General features: G+C 42.9%; 1 protein-coding gene across 1 annotated transcript in view; it reads left to right on the forward strand.

The window, feature by feature from the left end:
* The first annotated feature begins 360 nt into the window (after positions 1–360).
* Positions 361–24072, forward strand: part of LOC149307438 (A disintegrin and metalloproteinase with thrombospondin motifs 17-like) — a 119997-nt gene continuing 96285 nt past the window's right edge. Inside the window, exons 1-4 of the mRNA XM_089539168.1 lie at positions 361–559; positions 7420–7781; positions 14171–14336; positions 21847–22019. Coding sequence (XP_089395294.1) covers positions 490–559; positions 7420–7781; positions 14171–14336; positions 21847–22019 — 771 coding nt within the window. The 5' untranslated portion in view covers positions 361–489. The remainder of the gene's footprint in view (positions 560–7419; positions 7782–14170; positions 14337–21846; positions 22020–24072) is intronic.

The raw sequence follows: 24072 nt of genomic DNA on the forward strand, positions 1-24072 counted from the left end.
CTTTGAATGTTGGACATTGTGGACCTCCTCCTGGGCGGAAGATGAGCATGGAGGACCTGCCCGGGAAAAGGAGGACGGCCTGCTGCCCACCTGGTTCCTTTCAGGTGTCTCTGGGGCGCCCCCTGGCGGCCTCCTGGCTCCTCTCCTTTTGCCAGGCTTTCTGTTTAATAGTGGAGTGTGTTAAAATCCCGGGGACCAATCAGAGGGCGGAGGGAGTCTCTCCGCGATGCCTGCAGCCAATCAGGAGCCGCTCTGGAGGAAAAGAGGAGGAGAGGATGCTCTCACTCTTTCACTCACTCCTCCGCTGGCTACTTTTGCATCCTCCTTTTGCTCTCCTTCTTTTCGGGGCTTTGCAAGGCAACCACCTTGACTTCCTCGGTAAATTGGTTTTCCCCAGCTTCTTTGCACGAAGGGACGGACTTCCAGCTGCTGACATCCAAGGTCTTTTCTGCTCCTTCTCCTCCTCTTCCTTGCCTGCCATAAAGAAAAATGTTTGAAGGCTCCTTCCTCTGGCTTCTCTCCTCCATCTTCTTCTTTTGCCCAACGGAGGTCCACACAGGTAGGAACCATCCCGGATCTATTGGTCCTTTTTCTCCCCCTCCGTCAGGTAACTCGGGTTCTGGGTTCGGATCCGACGCTTTAAGGTCCTGGGGAGCCGGGGAAGGGTTTGCCTGAGTGCCAAGCCTGACAGCGAGAAAGCCCATCCAAAACCACGTTGTTTGAGGGGTTGGAAGCCCCCACTCTGGGCCAACCGAGGCGTCCTCCTTTTCCCGGACGCGTCCCCCATTTCTCTCTTCTGTTTAGGAGGAGTTCCAAAATGTCCTCCATATTGAGCAGGACTAAGAAGCATGGATTTATTTTTATATGAGTGTCATTAGTATTTCTTTTACTAGGAAGCATGAATTTGCTGTATATTTATATTAGTGTTGTTAGCATTATTATTATTATTAAGAAGCATGAAATGATATGAGCATTATTTTTACTTCTTTTCCTAAGAAGCATAAATTCACCTTTCTAAGAGTGTGTTTTCAGTTTTTATTTGATCAGGGCATACATTTGTTCCTTGAGTGTCCTCAGATTTTGCCTTGGACTCCTTTGCAGTTAGGACACCAGTCACCTTGACCCCTAGGTCCGTCTACATTGTCAAAATAATGCAGTTTGACACTGCTTTCCATCCTACAAGATTCTGGGATTTGTAGTTTTCTGCAAGGGACCGATAGAGAAGGCTCAAGACCTTGCCGAACTACAGATCCCAGGTTTCCACAAGACGGAGCTCCAGGTGGTATCAAACTGCATGCTTTCTCCAATGTGTGACTCTGGGTTCGGTTCCCCTCTAAGCCTTGGAAAAGCCATTGGGCGACACTTTCGAGTCACACTCTCTCAGCCTCAGAGGAAGCCAGAGCTAACCTTCTCCCCAAACCTTGCAAAAAATGGGGGGGAGGGAATCCATGACAGTGTCCCCATAAGAACTTGAAGGTCCACCGCCAAAGCGTGACATGCGTCCAAAGTGTGTCAAAAGCCCCATCAGGGCAAGGTGCTTCTTTTTCTTTCCTCTCCATCACCTTCTTGGCTTGTATAAATAAAGATGATGATGATGATGATGATGATGATGATGATGTAATCCCAGTTTTTGACTTCTCTGAAAAGGATGTCTCTCTCTCTCTCTCTCTCTCTCTCTCTCTGTCTTTCCAGACTTGTATATTCTTCATTTTCTGGTTTCATGTTGTCAAAAGTTGCAGGAAGGGAAAAGCAAGCTGCTTGGCCTTTAACTCTGCAACTCCCAGCCTCCTTTCTCAACTTGGCTTCGTGCATTTCTTTCTCAACTTGGCATCCATGCATTTATTATTACTTCTTTCTCTTTTTCTCTGAGCTGGTTTGCAGGCTTGAAATGTGATGCTCCTCTTGGCTTTCTCCTCCCTCCTCTACCTTTGGCTCAGGATTGCAGTTGTGCAGAAGACCAAAAAATGTTTCCTCGAAACAGGGCAAGGACTTCTGGAGTTGTGGAGTTATTTTATTCCCCCTGCTTTGCTTTCCCTTCCTCCTGTCTCCAACTTTTTTGGCTTTTGCAAAAGCAAGAATGGTAGGTCTGAGAAGAGTGAGTGGGAAGAGAAGGAGGAGAGAGTTCCTACAGAGATCAGTCAGACACTTCCTCCTTTCCCTGGACAGATCCTACATTGCAAGCGTCTCTCCAGGAGGAATGCCACAATGTCCTCCATGTTGAGCATGACCAAGAAGCATTTATTGACATTTCCATGAGTGTGTTTTTTTAGCTGTTGTTTTATAATGTCTTCCATTTGTCTTGGATGTCCTACATTTGGTGGTGCCTTGTCCTCCTTTGCAGTTATGACGTCTGGTCACTCCGGCGGTGCTGGCTACATAACAAAATGCAATGACATCCCAAATCCACAATATGGCAAGGTGCTTTTATCCGGCCAACCCAAAATGCATCCTGTATTTTAGGTGTTTGGGTTGGCTGCATAAAGGTATATCCCTCTTCTGTGTATTTGGGATGTTGTTGTGCATTTGGGTATCACTGCCCTGTGGATTTGGGATGTTGTTGTGCATTTGGTTATCACTTTCTATAGATTTGGGATGTTGTTATGCATTTGCATATTACAACCCTGTAGATTTGGGATATTATTGTGCATTTGGGTTGGCCAAATAAAGGTAACACTGTTCTGTGGATTTAGGATGTTCTTGCACCCATTCCAAACTTGCAGGACATTTTATTTGGTTTAGTGGGCTCTGCGCATACCTTCCAACACTTCCCAGATAAAAAACGGGGGCATGTGCGACTGAGCAGCATCCGAATGTGATCAAGATGTCAAAAGTTACAGAAGAAAAGGCAAGCATGGAGAGGCTGCAGCGGTTTGCTTTTGCTTGAGCCAACTGGGAAGAGCAAGATTTGGCTCCCTCCTCTCCCCAACCTGTTGCTGAATTAACTGAGTGCAAACTACAGCCAGCCCTCCGTTTCCACAGATTCTTTATCCACGGATTCAATCATCCACGGCTTGAACGTATTTTTAAAAACATATAAACTCCAAAAAGCATACCTTGATTTTGTCATTTGCTATAAGGGGCACCATTTTACTATGCCATTGTGTTTAATGGGACTTGAGCGTCCATGGATTTTGGTAACCACAGAGGGTCCTGCAGGGATGTAGCCAAGGGGGGGATCTTGGGGTCCGGACCCCCCCTTCCATTAGAAAAATGAATGGTGTGTGCTGCTGCGCCGCTGCACCCAAGCCCCATTATAAGGGTGGCACTTAGTCTGGACCCCCCCCCTTCCTAAAATCCTGGCTACTTCTCTGGGCCCTGGAACCAAACCCCAGCAGATGCCAAGGGCCCAGTTTATAAAGATTTAAGAACGATGTAGAAAAGCAAGGAGAGCAGGATTTTGAAACACACAAAAATACAACAAAGTGAAACCCATAAAGAGTACAACAACAATAGAAATCGCAACAATACTGCAAGGAAGAGAAATTTTGAATATACAGTACAAACAAACAGAAAGTTCAACACAGTCCCAAAGGAAGTGGACTAAAACATAATTACAGGCCAGATTCGTAATTTAAGGTTGTAGTTGTACAACCATACATAGAAATTGGAAATATGATTGCATAGACAATTCCTAACTTTAGTATTCAGTGATATCTCTTTACACTTCAGGATCTGGTCTAGTTCCTTCCTAACTGCCCTTCTATCTCTTGACTGCACTCTCCGTTCTTATTCATGACTGAGCCAAGGTTTGGAAAATCGCGAAGTCTTTCAATGTCTTCATCTACTTTAAAGCAATCTAAGTCATCTGTGGTCATTACTTTTGTTTTCTTAATGTTCGGCTATAAACCTGCCTTTGCTCTTTATTTCTTGGCTTTCTTCAGAAACAGTTCCAAGCCCTTGCTATTTTCTGCTGTAGTATGATGTCATCTGCATATCTCAAATTGTTGATGTTCCTTGCTCCAATTTTCACACCTCCTTCCTCCAAGTCTAATCCTGCTTTATGTATGATATGTTCAGTGTGCAAGTTAAACAGATACGGTGATAAAATACAGCCTGACTGCCTTGCCAACTGGAAACTGTTCCATTGCTCCATATTCTGTCTGGACAGTAGCCTCTTGTCCTGAGTATAGGTTACACATCAGGACAACCCAATGTTGTGGCACATTCATTTCTTTAAGAGCAAGCCATAATTTTTCATGATCTTCACAATCAAAGGCAGTGCTATAATCTAGAAAGTACAAGCTGTTTTTCTCCCAACTGCTTTGAGTGCAGCTTCTGCTTCACTTTCTAAAACTAAGCTCATTTTCAAATTATTCTTCCTTGAATGAATCTATCATCCTTTCATCTCTTTTATATAGTTCTTCAGCGTATCATTTCTATCAGCTTTTTAATTGTACTTGGTCATGTAATGTGTTCCTCCACTGGTCGCATAGCGTCCTCCCTTTTGGTTTAAATTTCCCTTTGATTTCTTGTGGAAGAGGTCTCTTATTCTTACTTTTTTGGTGTCCACTTATATTTCTGTGTATTGGTTATTATAGTAGTTTTCTTTTTCCCAATGCACAAATCACTGAACAGTTGCATCTGACTCTATTTCTGTTGCTTTTGCATCTCCTCTGCCTTTAACTGGTAGAACAGTTTAATCTATCATCCACTGAAGCTTTTCTTCCTTTTTGGCTGCAGATAGTGCCATTTTGGCATTCCTCCATGACAATATCCCTGGCTTGTGGCACCAAAGGGGCACTGTTTTTCTAATCTATCTATAAGAATGTAAGAAGAACTGTACTGGATAGGATCAGAGGGCAATATAGTCCAGCATTCGGTTCACACAGTAGACAACCAGTAGCTCACTGGAAACTCACCAGCAAAACAGGAGTTTAATTGCAGTTTCCATTTCATGTTCCCTAGTAAGTGAGATGCACAGACACTCTACCTCCATCTGTTGTTGTTGTTGTTGTTGTTGTTGTTGTTGTTGTGTGTCTTCAAGTTGTTTCCGACCTATTTCAACCCTAAGGTGACCATATCATGGGGTTTTCTTGGCAGGGTTTGTTCAGAAGAGGTTTGCCAGTGCCTTACCTTGAGGCTGAGAGCATGTGACCTGTCCAACGTCACTCAGTGGGTTTCATGGCCATGTTGGGAATCGAACACTGTTCTCCAGAGTCATAATCCAACACCTAAACTATTGCGTCACAGTGCGTCTACCAATGATGGACCTAACTTCCATGAATTAATACAGTTTTCTTTAAAGCTCTCAAAGTTGGTTGATATTACTGCATCTTGTGGCACTGAGTTCCACAGATTAATGGTGTGCTGTGTTTTTGAATTTACCAGTGTTCAGTTTCAGTGGAGGACCCTGCAGTCTAATGTAATGAAAATTTCTCCTTGTCTATATTTTCTCCAGCAAGCAATTTTTATTATTATTATTATACTCTGAACAGGTCTTGCCTTACTTGCTTCGTTGTTCTAAAGCAAACACCTTCAAATGTCATAGCCTTTCCTCTTGGGAAAGTTTGCTCCAGTCCATTGATGGTGTCTGCACCTTTTTAACCTCTGCAGCATCCCATTTCTGATACGATAAGCAGAACTGTACACGACATTCCAAGTGTGGTCTCAATATGGATTTATGTAAGGGCAGTGTGATAATGGTAGCTTTATTTTCTGTTCCTTTCCTAATTAAGCAGTTCAGAAAATGTGTTCTTTTTTCCCTCCTCAAAATATTTTAACAGCAGCCACAGATCTGAAATCCCCTTATTTGGTCATTTGCTGAAAGCTCAGAGTTCATAAGTGTGTATGTGAAGCTTGGGGCTTTTGGAGCTCCTCACAGTCTGCTGTCTTTCTTGCCACCTCAAATAATTCCATATCACCAGTGAACTTGGACACCTCACTCACTGCTAACTCCAGGTAGTTTATGAACAAGTGCATTCACTTGCATGGCAGAAAGGGGGTTGAACTGGATGGCCCTTGTGGTCTCATCCAACTCTATGATTCTTTGATAAGAAAAAAAATTCTGCTCCCCAAAAAGATGCCTGCTCACATCCTTAGATGAGAATCCCCCATGAAAACAAGGAGAACTTTGCGTCCATTTCTTTGTGTCCGATTATTTAACCACTTTTCTATCCATGAAATAGAATAGTACCGATTCTTGCCCAATGTTGTAAACTTTTGTCAAGTCAACTTTGACTTATCACAACCCTCCGAATGAGAGTTACCCGGTTTGCAACAGCCCTGCTCAGGTCTTACAAACTCAGTGCCGCATCTTTCTTAATTGAGTTTTGTTGTCGTCGTTGTGTGCCTTCAAGTTGTTTCTGACATTTGGCATCTCCTATCATGGGGTTTTCTTTGCAAGTTTCATTCACAGGGCATTCATCTTTGCCTTCTTCTGAGGCTGAGAGTATATGACTTGTCCAAGGTCATCCAGTTGGTTTACGTAGCCAAGCAGGGATTTGAACCCTGTTCTCCAGACTGTTTCCAGTGTAGTCTTTCTCTTTTCCTATCATTTTCAACCTCACCAAACATCATTTTCTTTTCTAATGAATCCTGTCTTCTTGTGACATATCCAAAGCAGGACAGTCTCAGTTTAGTCATCTTGGCTTCTAGGGCGAGTTCAGGCTTGGTTTGCCCTAGAACCCATTTATTTTTGGCCATCCGTGGTATCCAAAGAATTCTCCTCCAACTCCACATCTCAAATGAGTTGATTCTCTTCCTGTCAGGTTTCTTCACTGTCCAGCTTTCACAACCCTACATAGAAATCCTAAAAAACAATGGCATGCAGAATCTCAACTTTGGTGTCCAATGATGCATCTTTACATTTAAGTCCAGTATTGCCATCCTCTAATTGGAAACATTTGCCTTTTCAAAGGTGTTTACCCATTATTGGACAGAATTAACTCCTACATGAGACCCAGCATGAGGTAGTGGTTTGAGTGTTGGACTGTGACTATGGAGATCAAGGTTTGAATCCCTGCTTGGTCATGAAACCCAATGGGTGGCCTTGGACAAGTCACACTCTCTCAGCCTCTGGGGAAGGCTCCTCTGAACAATTCTTGTGTGCAGCCGCCTTCATCATCATGTTGCATGGAGACAAAACACTGTCGTAGGTAAACAAGCACCACTGGAAGTCTTGAGTCTCCAGCTTTCCAGAAACCCCCATGATACATTTGCCATAAGTCAGAATTAACTTGAAGGCACACAACAACTACATGTTCTTCTTAAATGTCCCAGTCTTGGCACTGAAACTCACTCCTGGGAGTCAGTTCAGTTAGGTCGTGGTTCAAATTAAGACCTCTGAGTCCAAGGAGACAGATAGGCAGGTATGTTATTTCTTGTTGAGCCTAGGAATATGGGTAGGTGGACACTAGCACCCTACTGTTACTGACAGTCATTGTAACCTCTTCCTTTCTCTCTTTCTCTCTCCCTCGACAGCAAGTGAAGACGTGGCTGTTGTGATCCCGGAACAGGTACCCTGGGAGAGGATCCATTTTCTGCAAAAAGGGAACCAGATTCATGGGGGACGGAGCCGGCGCTCTGCGTCTCTGAACCCGGAAGAAGAAACGGAGGCACTCATCATCCACCTTCCTACAGGGAGTGACCTTGATCTGGGCACCAACCTCTACTTGAACCTTCGCCCAAATGCACAGTTCTTGGCACCTGGTTTTTCTGTGCTGGAAATTGCAGAGGACCAAAGCAGCCATCGTGTGGATGTGGATCGGAATTGTTTTTACACAGGCCACGTGCTGAACCGCAGCTCCGACTCCTTCGCTTCCCTCAGCACCTGCAATGGGCTGGTATTTGTCAGCATGAATTTGGCTGCGTTGGATGCAGGCTGGTTGGGATGTAGGTGGGGGTTGCGTTTGGGGCAGATGGGGGTACAAGTCTGAGGAAAGGGCACAGGTAGATGGAGAGCAGATCTAAAGGACTCAAAGTTCAGGAATGAGAGAAGATGGGGGGATCCTCATGGTTGCTGCAAAGTGGACTTTCCAGTCATGTTAGAACTCTGGTGTCATTTTTAAAATACCAGTGCATGGGGAACAGGAATAAAATATTGCAGTATGGGGTGCTTAGCTCCAGGAATAAGGCAAGCCAGACAAATATGCCCTTTTTGAAGCTTTACCATCCCATCTCCTCTCCAATAATCAGCCAGCATTGTATAGCCACTGAATAGGTCTAGGCTTTATTTACACTGTTCTGGATCTTTTATTCCACCCTTCTGTAAAAAAAAATTGTAAATTTCTGCAAATTCCTGAGTTTTCCTCTAAACCGTCTAAACTGCTCCTTTTGGACACAATGAGGCATACTACATAACGACATGCATTTGGTGTATATTGTGTAGTTCTGGTCATGGTGCCTGAAAAGGGATTTTTGGAGAGATGGAAAGGATGTAGAAAAAGGCAGTCATACTGGTCAAAGGATTGTAACACCGACCCAGTGAAGAAAAGGTACAGTACTTGGGATTTTTTAAGCATAGGAAGGAGTAAATGGAGACATGAGAGAGATGGATAAACTTATGCTTCATCTGGGATGGCGGAGATTCAGATCCAATAAAAGGGAAATATACCACCCTCCCAGTGCTAATGCTTCTAAAAAAACGCCTCCAGCTAAACAGAGGATAAGGAGAGGTAGGAAAAAAGACTTGATTAAAAAAAGAGTGCAGCCACAATTGCGGGATTAAAGCACTTTGAGACCACTTTAACTGCCATGGCTCTGTCCTGTAGTTTATTTTGGCACCACAGCTCTCTGATAGAGAAAGTTAAATGTCTCACAAAACGACAGTTTCCAGAATTCCCTAGCATTGAGCCAGGGCAGTTAAAGCGGTCTCAAAGTGGATAATTTCTGCAATGTGTTTTGGAACAGAGTTGTAGGTCTCCAGTGCAGATGTGCCTACTTTGCATCTTGTCACCTTTCTGTCCATACTGAGGAACCTTTGCATCCCTCCTCCTTATCAGTCATGTCACATGAGAAGAGGGCTATCTCCTGTTCACTGTCTGCTGTGTTTTGCAGCTGCGTGGGGAAATTGCTGTGGCCGAATGCCAACTTGCAGCCTGCCCTCCCACACCTTTCTCCTCCTTCCCCACCTGCTGGGGATTCCTTCCTCTTCTTTCATAAAAGGAACAGAAAGGGATTGCATTTGGCAGGCTGTCAAAGAGTAGGAGGGCATATGCTGTGCCTCAGGCCAGCACTTGTGTCCAGGTAATGAATCCCAGCATCCTTTGTTATGGGCGATGGAAGCCACGCTTGATGCCATCAAAGGTTTCTTCAAGCTGAGAGGGTTCTTCTCTTTCCAAAATGCTGATCTCTCCCCTTCCCATCCTTGCCGGAAGGCAAGCTTTCTTCATCTCATTTGTGAATTAGTGAATTCTTAAACCTGCCTTCGTCCCGGTAGGTGAAAAGTTTGACCATTGGGCAAAAGTGATGTTACAAAACATGAACAAAGCTAAAAGGGGTTTTGTAGCAACAGTATATATTTATTGCCTGAGACATGACAGTAATGTAAAGTAACCTCTCCTCTGTATCCGTGGATTTTTTTATCCTCGGCTTGATGCATCCGTGGATTGAAAATATTCTTTAAAAAATACCCAAAAGCAAGCCTTGATTTCACACTCTTGCTGCCAATGACCCTCTGGGCTTTTAGAGGTCTTTACCAGCCATTGATTCCTATGTGAACTGGAGATGCCAAGGGACTGGCATGAGACTTTCTGAATGCACAGTATATCCCCTCGAAAAAGTTCCTTTTTTAAGACTTCAACTCTTAGGATCCTCCAGGCAGTATGTTTGTTGGCAATGGTAACTGGTTGTCCAAAAAAATATAAAGTTGGCCCTCCATGTTCATGGATTCTCTATCCATAGAAGCATCTGCAGCATGAAAATGTTTTTAAAATATGTAAATTCTAAAAAGCAAACCTTGATGTTGCCATTTTATATAAAGGACATCATTTTATTACACCACTTTATGTAATGAAACTTGTGCACCTGCTGATTTTGGTGTCCATGGCTGATCCTGAAACCAAACTGTTACAGATATCAAGGGCCCACTGTATTTCTGAAATACTCTACTTATCTTTCCGGCCTGGAAAGATGGAGAGAGAATGAGCATGCCCTAACCTCTGCAAGGATGCTGAAACCCATCATATTCTATGACTTAACACTTCACTCTGATGAACTGGTTACTTGTCAGTCCTCTGTCTCCTTTAGAGTCGGTGTAATTTTAATAGGAATCCCATCTCTGGGAGAACAACACTGGGGGTGGCTTTGAGTAGTTGTTTCATTCACGACATCTGGGTGCCATACGTAAGTGAAATAACATAGACTAAGGAGTAAACTAACCACAATAGATAGGAACATAGACCAGCTCATAACATTGGTCTCTTTCCAGCCTTGCTTACTGCATCACTGCTGGCAGAGAATAGGTTGTGGGAAGAACTACATATCCTGAGAAAGCACTGCCATGTACGTGGGACGGAGGGGAAGGGAACATGGCCTTCTAACTATGCCCAGCTGCTTGTGCTGGCAAGACCAATCCAGATGTTCAACGTGGAGTACTAACTCCTCTTTTCACAATATGGTGGTTGCTTAATATATCATGTTTGCCCACGGCCCGCCTCCTGTCGCATCATCAGGTGTCCCTTGGTTTCAGATTTTGCCTCTGAAATCTCAGTAGCTAGGATGCTCTTGACCTGGCAACGTTAGCATAGCCTCCAGTGTTTTAAGGACGAAAACTGGGACATGTGGCCAAGCAACCTCAGAGGGTGGTCAAGATATCAAAGGTTATTAATGTGGAAGAGCAGACAAAACAGGAGAGACTACAGCAGTTTGCTTTTACCTGAGCCTACTGACAAGGGCAAAGCTTCTGCCCTTCCTGCTGTGTTAGTTCAGCGCTTCTTCTTTTTTGCACATTGAACTCAGTTTGTAGCAGTTGAAGTGAACTGAGGCCAAAGGGTGAAAGCGGAAGGAGAAGAGGGAACCTGGGACATTTTAAAGCGGGACAGCAAAGGATTAATTGAGACTGTGTTTGTCTATTTGGGATAGTTGAAGGGTATGCCATAGTCATCACGAAGATTAACTTGATTGACTATGTAGTACAGTAGTCCCTCCGCATTAGGAGGGAAGGATCCCCATGAATATGGAAAAACTGCAAATAAAAAACACTTCTTTTTACTTAAGAGAACACTCCCTCGGCGTGTGGTAGAGTCTCCTTCCTTGCAGGGAGGCTGGATGGCCATCTGTTGGGGATGCTTTGATGGAGGGTTCCTGCATGGCAGAAGGGGTTGGACTGGATGGCCCTTCTTGGGGTCTCTTCCAACTCTACGATTCTATGATTTCTCTAGGTGCAACTCTGTGGTCAGCATCTGCCAGAAGCTGATCATTGAATCATGTTGGAGGACCTACAAATGCCTAGAGAAGTATTTTCTCTAGGAACCTCTAGGTCCTCCAGCATAACTCTATGGTCAACCTCTTACAAAGTTGTGCTGGAGGACCTAGAGATTCCTAGAGAGAACATATTAATCAAAACGGCAAATAATCAAATCCACAAAAGTCAAAGCTGCAAATGTGAAGGGTCAACTGTATTGTGATTTTATCCAACTCATTCTATGTTCTCCACATTGGCAGAGATAATACATATCACTACTCTGAGAAGTAAAATAAACATGTTTTGAACATGGGTAGCAGGTAAGAAAGGTCCTTGATATTATCTGATGGCTGCTTTGATGCTCTCAAATAATAGACCTCCTAAATCTGATGCACAAGGGAAGAGTATTGGTCCAGCTGCACACTCTTGAATTGTTGCGTTTGTGCAAAATTGTGACTGAGGTCAATTTTTTTTAACAAAGTCTTTTAACTGACTTGGCAATACAACTGCCTTCCCTTTTGAGGTTCCAGAAAAACGGCAGGCTTCCTTATTAGTTGAATTTTCTCCGCCAGTGTCCAATGTCTTGCCATGCTAATTACAAAATCTAAGTTGGGTTTAATAACATCACAGCAATCCTTTGGAAATCAGAACATTAATGAATCCTGAGCCCTTTATACAGCTGCAGATACCTTCCAGCAGGGAAGTAGCTGCACCTGTGAAATGTTGTTATGCCTGGTAGGGCTTTGAAAGGCTTGTTGTAGTTAGGCTCTGGCATTTTGAGAAGGATCATAGAATCATTTAGTCAGAATGTGCCTCAAAAGGTCATTTATTCTGCAAATACAGAAATCTATTTCAGCAGAATTCTTAATTCATGGCTGCTCAGTATGATGGCAAGTATGTTTGAAAAGTTCAGGAGAGGGACACTGGTATGTTTAAAAGAAGGGCCCTTTCCCCTTTTGGCCAGAAAATGTGGGAGCAGACATTGCTTGTGGTGCACTAGCAGAATGTAGTGTTCCTAGGCTTTTGGATAAGAGACGATGGCCTGTTACAGACTGCCAAAATAAAGCTGCTTCGGGTCACTTTGGAGGTATGCTGTTTAAATGATGCATGCATCCTAAGAGTCCGGAAGCCATGCCAAAGCCATGCTCAAATCCTAAGGACCAGAGCGCATCTTTGGCAAGCTTCCGGACTCTTAGGAAGCATGCATCATTTAAACAGCATACCTCCAAAGTGGCCCAAAGCAGCTTTATTTTGGCCTGTCTGTATGGGGCCCAAGATAGCAATTTATTTTTCTTATGCTATGTACTCAGTTATATAAGCTGTTCTCTTCCAACTAAGACTTGAAATGAATGAAATAAAATTCAGGATACAATTCCCATACTTTGCCAGCCAGGCATGGCCACTGATGGGATTCTCTAGGAGATTTACTCCAGAGAGAAACTTTCCCAGGCTTTGCTCCCAACCTTAGCTTTCCAACTGCAATGTGATCATAATACTGGCTTGTTGCAAGGATAACAGCTAAACGTTGCCTAGGGAGTACTTTAGAAAATGCTCAGAGTGGGTCAAACATTAATTTGATCTTTTGTGACATATCACTGTTCCAGATAATAACTGTATTCCTAAGCAAGTTGGAAAACGGAGATTGGGTCTTGATCAGAGGGTACTCCAGGCTTGTTGATGGAGTAACCAAACTGCCCTGTAATGTGAATTGGGGGAAAGACCAGCCAGTTTTACAAAGCAAGTATCCCCAGAAGCAAAAGGCAGCAGTCGTCATCATAAATTTCTGCCTGGCCTGAATTATCCAGAAAATGTTAATTAAATGGAAATGAGACAAGGTTTTCTTAATTTTAGTCTGCAGTCATCTTGTGAGGTTGAATTATGTGGGTGAGACAGGCCAAGGAGTAAGTGAAGACAAAGACTGGCGTGTTATGCGTGTGGGGCCTGTGTAATTTATAACACATATGTAATGTAGATTGTAAATCACAGTAATGCAGTCAGCTGTTCCATGTCCTAGCATATGTACGTGCAGAGAACGTATTTGGATGGTTGCCTGGCTGGTATAGAACTGTATTTTATTTTAATTTAATTTTTGAAAACCTCTTGAAATTACTTGCCTTCCTCTCAATCTGTACCCATCTGGTGGGTTTGTATCCAGCTGGAGACTGAAAGAGAAGAAGAAGAGAGAGAAGAACTGGGGAGAAATGGAAAGAGTTGAATGACCCTCCTTTGTCCCATTGAGATATGCTTGAGCATGCAATGAAGACCAATCATTTTTTAAACGAAAACAAATTGTGATGTTTCAGTGTTGGGCTTTGCCCAGTGGGATCATGTTTGCAGTAGAAGCTTTTATACATAAATGGGGGCTGTTATCCTGTAACTATGATCATGGAACACATAGTCACATCTGATGATGTCTCCTCCAAGCAGTGCAAGATGCGGAAGGTTGAGATACTGGGAAATGACATGTGCAAAGGCTGTCCCAGTTGTGTGGTGCATTGAGGACAAGTGGCTGGAGAGACCCTTGGGGTCTTGATGCAACTGCTTGTCTCAATGCAACCCATGACTGGGAGAGCATGGCAGACATCGTTTCCCAGTGCCCTGATCTATAGTGCTTTGGAAATCTTTTACCTGGGACACTGTCAGACTGCAAAGGGAAGTTTTTTGGGGGGTTGTCACAGTTGGTTATTAAAAGTCTGGCTTACGATCTCATAACTGAGTGGATAGGGTGCAAACCATTATTTCTCACTTTTCTGATTGCTGAATTATAGAATACTCTTGGCTTATGCAATCCCAAGTGATTCTAAGGATGTTTTCTTTTGTGGTGGACAGGTTGGCTTGATCCAGATCGGATCTGAACAAGTGCAGATACAACCGGTGAACGCTTCGGAGACATTGTTTGATGGGAAGGAGCACTTCATCAGGCGTAAAAGGTCCACCCGATCACCCCGCCCTGCCAAGTTGGAAAGCCCAGTTGAGCACTGCAGAGTGGTAGCAGGTGGGTGTGTGGAAATCAGTGTGCAAGCAAGCAGTATCTTTGAAGTAATGGTGGTTGTAGCCGTTTCAGTTGGCCATGGGCATTACAGCACTGAAGGTGAGACATTAACACGAGACTACATTTAGAGCAGATAGCAGACAGGGAAGCAGTCTTGGAGAAGGAAAGCCAATTTCTCCAGACCCTGAGAAGATCAGAATCACTGGAACTATGTAGCAGGCAATGAGGCTGTTTAAGACTGGCTATTTTTCAGGTCTTGCCTGAAGAGTTTCTACCCTGACCCAAACTTAGCATACTAATAGACATACCATTTTGCATAAAGAACTGTGCAGTGCCAAACTATTTAACATTTTCTGTGCCTACCTACGGCTGCTAAAGCCTCCCATGCACAACCAGTCATGCCTGGAGGAAAGCGGGGGTATTGGCAAAGTGCCTGGCTATGTCCTAGTATCCAGGTGGGTTGTGATTATGTTATGTGCCAAGGTGTGCTGGGGTCCTCCACAGGTCTCAGCGGCTGATGTTATTACTTTGCATATAGCAATGGGGACATAGCCAGATGCTTCTCTGATTCCCCATCCCCACCCCACTTTCCTCCAGACAGAAGTGGCTGGGGGTTCAGCATTTATATGATAGGTCTGGGAGGGGGCTGTCACTGTGGTGGTGGGAGGAATGAAACCGTATATACTCAACTATAAGTCGAGGGCAGGTTTTGGGGCCAAAATTATGGATTTGGCTATGACCCTTGGATAAGTTGAGAGTAAATCTTAGAGTCATGAACAAAGGCTTTAAAGGATGAAGCAATGGAAAACAATGCCAAAAAAGTCACATAATTCCAGCAGCCATGTTTGTGTTTATCCTAAAGGCTGGATGGATGAGAGAATAGATGAGGATCAGTGATTCCAAGAGAGATTATGCTCTTCTTTCACCAGGTGATGAATCCTTTTTAAAATAAAAGTTGAAGTACAATACTTGCATTGACTCATGGATAAGTCAACTCAATTTTTTGGAGTCAATTTTTGGCTAATATTGCTGGACTTATACATTACATGAGTATATACAGTACCAATCTCTACATCAACCAAAAATAGACATGCCAGGGTGGCATAGTGGTTCAGTTGTTGAACTGTGACTCTGGAGACCAGGGTTCGATTCCCAGCTCGTCCGTGAAACCCACTGGCTGACCTTAGGCAAGTCTCATGCTCTTAGCCTCAGGGAAAGGCAATGGCAAACCTCCGCTGAATAAATCTTGCCAAGGATAGGCTTGCCTTAGAGTTGTCATGAATGGGAAATGACTTGAAGGCGCACAACAACAACAACAACAACAACAACAACAACAACAACAGCAAGGGCTAACCCATGCATGTGTGGGTTACAAACAGTGTGATAAAGAAGAAACAAAATTATTCCCATTTCTCCCTTTGTGTCCAAGAAAAATGTGAAATCATGTTTTCTAATAGGCTTAGTGTGTTAATTACCCAGTTGACTTCTGACTTGTTCGGATTAGCTTTGTGTGTATGTGTGTGCGCACAAAGGTTTTAGAAATGAGAAGGGAGGAATAGAGGGGGAATCTTAATCGGCTGTGACACATACAAGAGCACGATCCTTAATGGCATGATGTTTAAACCAGGTGATCTTGTAGCACCTTCCCAAGGATCCTCAAGAGAATCAAAGACCTTGTTAAAGTACAGCATCCATGTGAAGGTTAGACCTGCCTGAAACTTTTGTTTAAACAGGTAAAGGTATAGACAAGATGTATTCCCACTCGTCTTCCGGCTGTAAAAGTGCTATTTTCCCCCTACCAAATGTGATGTTCCTTTTAAATTGCTTTTCCAAAAGTCTCAGGTTGTGGTTTAAACTCCCATCACATAAAATGGGATTTAATATAAAATAGAGCTCAATTGCATCATCTTCCAAGGAAAGACCATAATTTAGTGCTTATGACACTAACCTCATAAATTACTCTGAAATGTGTAACTGCCTAAAATTTGGTTTGGCTGAACAACGTTCTTCCTTTGAAGCCTATAGTCGTATTCTACAGGAATGTTACTACAAAGAACAGATTCTTCAATGATGGTGATGATGCTATGGATCATCTTATGGATTGTCCCTCTCCATATTAGCCATATGCTGACATGGGCACCCATTGACTAATATGGGCTTGAACTTCCATATTTTTTCCTCGTGGGGCTGGGAATCCAAAACATTTCTGAACCCAAACATTATGGATAAGGAAGAGTCAATCTGTATGTTAAAATGGTTCAGAAAGAGACCTGAAATTGCCCACAGGACATTAATGTTCTGGTGTATAAGCCTCACAGTCCATTTTCACTGCAGCGCCATGTGTTTTAGAATTAGGAAACTAGAATGCAAGATTCCCAAAGAGGTTTTACAATTTAGCTGTATTTATTTCTCAGGGCCAAGTATATAGGTATCAACTGTGAGCTATTCCCCTGCTCCCTCCAACCGTTATAAATCCTAACTACACAATCGTCCGGGTTTAGACTTTTCCCCACTGCACCTTTAATAATCATCGCTCTTGCCATGTTATACTTTTCCCCCTGTAGATTTCACTTGGCTTGCAAACCCCATTGTTATGGCCAAAGACCATGCATGCTAAAAATAGTGAGCAATGTAATGAAAACTCTGTTATCCCATATTAGGAAATATCTTTTGAAATGCTAACAAATGTCTTTTTATGACAGTTTGCACTAGATGTATTGTAAACGCAAAAATGTATAGGCTGTAGACTTGGCAGCCTTCTTCTCTGTCCACCTGAAGTTCCTTTAGCCCATCCTAGTTGGTTCTAAATTTGTTCTAATAGAAAGCAAACCCTTCTCCCTAATCTTGCATTTTCCTTTTTATTTGGAGGAACCTGAATATTATTATATTGTGATGAGCAACTTTTGTATTCTGTGAACCAGCTGACATGGTGTGCACAGTCCTAGATATCAAAAGTACACATATTTGGGGAAATAAATGATGTTGTTGGGGGGCTGTTAGAAGAATCAGTGTGATGCAGTGTTATGCATGTCAAATACCTGCTCTGTATAGAGCTGGAATTTCTTGGGAGCAGGCTGTTCTTCTGCTTCTGCTATCTTACAGAATTGTTAGGAAGATAAAATGCTAGCGGAGGGAAAGCCTTGAGTTTGATGCAGAAAGAGTTGGATAAAATGCAATAAATTTATTAGGTGGAATACATCTGCATTGCAGAATTAATGCGCTTTAACACCGCTTCAACTGCCAGGGCTCAATGCTAAGGAATCCTGGGATGTGTAGTTGGTTGTGGCTCTGGAAAGGCTAAATCCCAGAAATCGATAGCGTTGAGCCTTGGCAGTCAAAGCGGGGCCAAAACTGCATTGATTCTGCAGTGTAGATTCAGCCAGACACCCACATTCTTGGAAGGAGCTGAAAACTGCAGCAAATTCATTTATTTTGTATTGCTCCTCTTCTCTTTAGTATTGCAGATTTTACTGAATGCCACTTTGAGAAAGTGGAGGGTATTGGGCTAAACCCTCATTTGTTTATAAAGATCGACCCATATTCCATGTTCGAATTATAATGTATTTAATGTTGAGAGTGAAAAGGATATCTTAATTTGGATAGAAACCTTTCATTGTTCTGGTTGAATAACAATCCTTGCAGTCCTGGCAATGTTGAAGAGAGTGTAAAAGTGTGGTGTTGTTGTACATATTAGACATGGTGCTTGCTCTCTTGAGCAATTTCTGGCAGATCCTGTAATATTTGGCAAACTTTAGCAATTTACATCTCTTGGTTCAGGTCCCCTTTCTCTTGAAACTGGCAGATTTGATAGCTGGGGAATGAAATACTGTAGAGAAACATCCATCTGTAAGTGTAGTTTTCCTGAGAGATAACCAGACTGACCTCATTTGACTTCTTAGTGAGTTCTGCAGAAATACATGTATTTGGATCCCGGTATAAATCATTAGGACTTTTGCTGTTTCGACTGCCTTTGAGAATCGAGGGAGGTAACATGGAAAAGGATCTCTCCTTTTGTGAAAAAAAGACCAGAGGATTTGGATGGAACAAACTCTCCTTCCTAATTCAGGCCTGCAAAACTCGTAAAGTGTAAATGCATCCCACTTGCTATGCGTTGGCTGGCTGCTCCCCTTGCTTTGGTCTACAAAGATACATAAAGGATATTGGGGCCCTAATGGGATCGCATATTTGTGTAAGCCTGCCTCAGGCACTGACATTTCTCTTTCAAGTTTCCAGACCCTCGTCACCCTCTTAGCTTCTGTACTGACAAGGGCTCTCATTGCGATGTTCAGACAGGTAACTTTCAGGTATCATCAGCTCTGGATTTCTGTGTCCTGTTCTTGCATGCTGTGAAATGTGATTCTGTTGCTTCTCGAATAGACTTTGGTGACATTTGTTAATGCTGGAGAGGAGGCTGTTAGGGCGTATTGCTACAGATTTACTGTAGGAGAAACTAAAGGGAGAAAGAGAAAGCACTTTGCTTCTAAGGATTAATGCATTTAAGAAATGAATGTCCTTATTACACTTATAACCTGATCATGCCCTAGGAAGCGTCAGATTATTTGTGTGCACTATGGACAGGAGCTATCGTTTATTAATTCTAAGTAAACCATCCCTGGATTGATGACTTAAATCAGGGTGAGACCTTGTAAAATTACAAGCCCCATAGGATGCAACTACAACATTTAAAGGGGTGTCAGACTGCATTATTTCTCCAATGTATAGTAGATGTCCCCTTTGTCCCCTAAGGCAACATATTTTAAGACAGTATTTTCTTGAACAGACAATTAAGGTACCAGTTGGTTTTACTTCTATATCTTCTAGTGGAGGTGAACATTTCTAGATCTGGTTTGTTGGTATGCATTAACATAGCTGCCTTTATTTGGAGGTTCTCCTTGGCTGTGGAGCGGCCTGCAGCTGCCTCCATTTCCACCAGATCGGGGCCACGGTAGCTGCATGCCGTGGTCCTGATCTGGCCCTGGAAAGGGCACCGTAGCCATTGGTGCTGTGGCTTTATGACGCTCCTTTGGTGCTGCATCATGTGGACGCAGTACCAGAGGAGCACCGTGATGCTATGCGCCATGTGGTGCGGCGCATGGTGTCACGCCGGCCTGGGGCAGAGCCAGGGCGTGTGTCATATGGATGCCATGCCCCAACTCTGTCCCCAGACTAGCTTTTCCTGCCAGTCTACACAGCCTCATAGTAAGAGATGAGCAGCTGCACATCAAAATGTATTATTATATGATTGATTCTAAATCATTGGCTGCCCTCCCCAGACATAGGAATCTTCCTGGGGGTGGACAGAGCAACATTCCCATCTTCCTTCTCATATCTATGGTCTGCATACAGTTAGAGTGCATAAAGCTTGACTGTGACTTCCATTTTTCTCTGATTTTCAAGAGCTGGCTTTTATGGGAAATTGCTGGTGCCTACCCTATGCCTCTGGCAATAGTGTAAGCTGTATATCTGGCTTAATAATAATCTATATCCTGTTTTCAAACACATACACACAGAGAGACCATGCAGATGGAGGCGAGTTTGCCCAGGCAAGCCTATTGAGATTTTAGCCACCGGTGTGTAAATTGCTATTATTCATTATTATCTCAACATTAAGTCTTTCTTTCTTTCTTTCTTTCTTTCTTTCTTTCTTTCTTTCTCCTGTGGATATATGAATGATCTTTATCTTAATAGGGTATTTCCAACTTGTATGGGTTTTTTCATCTCTCTTTGTTTCTGGGTTGTTGTTTTTTCTCTTTTTCAGGAGGAAGGGGGCACTTCAGTTTTCTTGTCTGTTTCAATTTAGAAGGTGGGTAAGGGGGAGATGATAGTTTGAGCCTCAGGCAGAAAAGCAATATAGCAGAACGGCTGCCAGACAACTTGACAGAGGATGGGCTTGATATGTACAAATGCATGCACTGACGGAGATGGGTTGGGTGTGCGCACAAGCAGAAGGGTTGGTATCAATTTCAGGTGTACACTGAGAGCCATGCAACAAGGATAGGCAGGACCAGAAACCATTCTTCCATGACTTGTGATATTATAGGCATTGAATGGAGTTGGAGAGCCATATTACAAGTTTATACTGAGCCTATCCAAGTAGTATTTTGGCCCTGATGGTGGGCATCGTGACTGTTGTAGGACTTAAAAGAGACTCATTCAAGTGAAACGGCGAGGCAAGGAATGCTTTATCGGTCTGGTTAGGAAGGGGAAATTCAGGCCAACTTATGTAAGAGAACTAGTAAACAGCCTGTGGAAAAACTGGACTCATCACAGTATAAACTCTGCAAATGAAGATCTGCAGGCTGCAAAAGGTTCACTTCCAAAGCTGCACTCTGGGGGCTTTTAACTTTTGTGTAGCTAAACTTAAGCTGACTGCTTTGTAAAATGAGAGTCTGTGACACTGACTGTTTGTTCTCTGGGTCCAGAAAATTTCATACTCAAGGACTAATAAAATCCTACAGGAGAGTTGGATTGTATGCAGGATTTGCTCTAATCCAGGTTTAGTCCCGGAATCTGTTTTTAATTATGGGGTTCAGTTCTGTGAAGTGCAGATCGGTGCAGTTTTATTATTTTCTCTTGCTAATGAAAGACTTCCAAACACCAATTTAAGATGCTATTCTCTAACCTTGCCTTCTTTGTCCCATACCATTCTTACCTGTGAAGGGAATTGTTTTTGAGCTCCAACTTTGCAGTCTCAATTAATACAGTTCTGACACAGGATTACTATACTGTATTTCCAGACTTCTCAGGAGCTTCATGCATTAAATTATAATGGGAGAATTCAAAATAAACCTCTTTATTGGACATACAAAAGAATCTTGTGGCATCTTTGAGATTACCTGGGAGAAAGATGTTTGTAGAATAAGGTTGTGTAAAGTTAGGGTACATGGACACTGGCCAAATGAATCGATTTCTCATGCCCTCCTGGTGTCCTGTCTTTGCAACATAGGGCCAAAGCCTTGATTTGACCGTGGACTGTCTTCATGATGTGAGGTCAGTTTCACATCACAGACTTTATCGCACCGCCTCTGGTGACCAACTTGCCTCTTCCAATTTTGGCTAAAATAAGCTTCCGATTTGGAAAAAACGGCCACCAAAGCGACTTACAGGACCCGAATTCAGCCCTGGAGGCAACGGGAAGCTGTTTTGAGAGAAACGTCTGTGCGATAAAATCAGCTTACCTTCCAAAATCAGCCAAATTCTGAAGAAGTAAGTTGGGCACCGGCAGCGGTGCGATAAAGTCCCAAATCTGGCCCATCCCTTCCTTAAACCAGATGAAAAAGACTTAACTTTTGCTCTACTTATCTCCAGTTTGGGAAACCACAGTTGCTGAAAGTATACAGTTGGAAGCAATGCCAGAACTGCAGCAGCATTGATGGATGCTGGCAAAATCTATGGTTGCACCAGACTGGCCTGCATTCCCACTGGGGAGACCTATCTCCTTTAGTTAAATCATGCGAGGAGAAAATGTAACTGTTACTTGAAGGAGCTTTTGAACATGTCTTTTACTTTCTAGAAAAGAAGAAGCAAAAAAAGACAAAGCTTACTGAGGACTGGAGAGAACGGAGGAATGCCATCCAGCTTACAAATGAATATACAGTGGAAACACTTGTGGTTGCAGATTCTGATATGGTCCAATACCACGGGGCTGATGCCGCTCAAAGATTCATTCTCACTGTGATGAACATGGTAGGTGCCCACTTAGTTCTTGGTTTGTCTGGATTCAAAAATAACTCAACACTGACATTTGTTTTTAGGATTTGAAATTGACCTGTATCCTTTGCTGTGGGGTCATGGAAGCATTTAAATAGTGTTTTGCTTTCTTGGGTTCTATCTTAAATTCAGTATTGTATCACTTCCAACATGAAGTATTCTTCTGTCAGTTAGGAAATATGCCACGGAACTGTTTTCGTGTTGCATCACTTCCATGGGAATTGATCCTTCAATCCTTTGGGGGGAATGAAATTCTGACTGTCAGAGCTGGTTCTTGGAACACAGACTACTTGCTAGTGTTTTATTTAATGCTGTCAAGACAAAAATGAACCCTAAAGTCACAAAGTTTGCATCTGTAAGTATAGTAGGGGGAATACACCAATTACAGTCACCCCTCCTTTTTTGCAAGGGATTGTTCCAAACCCCCTCGTGAAAATGGAGCTTCGCCTATATTCAAGCCCCATCGACTATAGGCACAGGTGCATACCCCATTCATTTTTACTCTTTGATCCTGTGCCTTAAACTAACATTCATACCTGTTCTTATGAAGAGAAGTAAAGTATTTTGGTGGGGCCAAAATCGGCGTTGCACATTTTTTAGCGGCTTGCCCATCTCATACAGGAATCCCAGAAGCGAGGGATGAAGTACGCCTCTGTGCAGAGACACAAAACACACCTCCAAACCGTATGGTAGTTCTCCTCCTGCCTTCCTAATGTTAGTTTTCCTGCCAGTGTTGAATTGCAAAGCAGAATACAGGGATTGTTGCTGTGTGCCTTCAAGTCAATTCTGGCTTAGGGCATCCCTAAGGCAACCTTGTCGTGGGGTTTTGTTGGCAAGTCTTGTCCGGAGAAGGTTTGCCTTCCCATTATTTCACTTCGCGGGTGCATATTGTTAGTTTTGGATAAAAGAAGTTTGCTGAAGCACATTGAACTGCTTGTATGTGTATATATATGTGTGTGTGTGTATGTCCTGCATGTGTTGTACAGGAACCTTTCCCCTATTCTTTCTGTGTTGTTTCTGCCTCGGGGACCAAATTTTCTGTTAAACAAGTAATATCCAGAGACACATGGGGCTAGTTAACTGAGGTATAACTGTATTAGCTTTGAATTGTAAATAGTCAGTGAGGGCAACCCAGCCTTTGCAATGCAGGTATGTTTTGTGCCTCCTGTGAATGTTGGTCACCTACAGATTTTGGCCTTGCAGAATCCAGTTTCTTCTCTTTAGGTTAGCATGGCAGGATGAACAGCTGCCTCTAAAAGAAACCAGAATGTTAATCTTGGCATGTGTGCCAGGATTTAAGCAAATAGAGCATTGCTTTTGGGGAGGGGGTGGATTTATTAATTTGGCTCCTTGCTGTAAGGCATTACATTTACTGTCAAACCACAAAGTAAGACTTAAAATGGCTTATTAGCGAACACATTATGCTTATAGTTGTTTTAAAGCTGGGATCTCTTTAAAGCAATTTAATACCTGTTTGTTGCGGGCGAAAGCCAACATGACAAAATACGGTTTTATTTTCGCAGCTGCTGGATGAGAATATGATTAAAAAAAAGATGCAACTCAAAATAAAATGAAATCCTTTTCAAAAGACGCAGATTGCATGATGGGCCCCCTAAAGCCAAATCGCTGCTTTTAATACATTTTATGGCTTTGATCCTGCGCCTTAAAATAGCATTCAATTATATATACTTTATTAAAATTCTGAAATTATGCCTCTGAAAACCTTTTATGGAAAACTGGGTGTTTCTGTAAGAAACCACTGTCAAATGGTGGTAGTGATGAAAGAATCAGAAGATCCCTTAAGGAATAAAAACACAACCCCCAAATGGAGATCCCAATACTTAGAAGAAGATAACTATTATTTCCGGTATCATTTTGCTTCTAAGAAGTATCTGCAAATGGAAAGAGCAGTTAGAATCTCTCCCTAGATCCACTACAAAGGGAACCCCAGCTTTATACCAAGGGAAATGCATACAGATCTTAAAATACTATTCAAAGGGTCAGTAATTTCATGTTACCACTTGCTGCT

The sequence above is a fragment of the Sceloporus occidentalis genome, unplaced genomic scaffold (genome assembly GCF_023333645.1).
Source record: "Sceloporus occidentalis isolate IW3139 unplaced genomic scaffold, rSceOcc1.0.p SCAF_9, whole genome shotgun sequence".
NCBI lineage: Eukaryota > Metazoa > Chordata > Lepidosauria > Squamata > Phrynosomatidae > Sceloporus > Sceloporus occidentalis.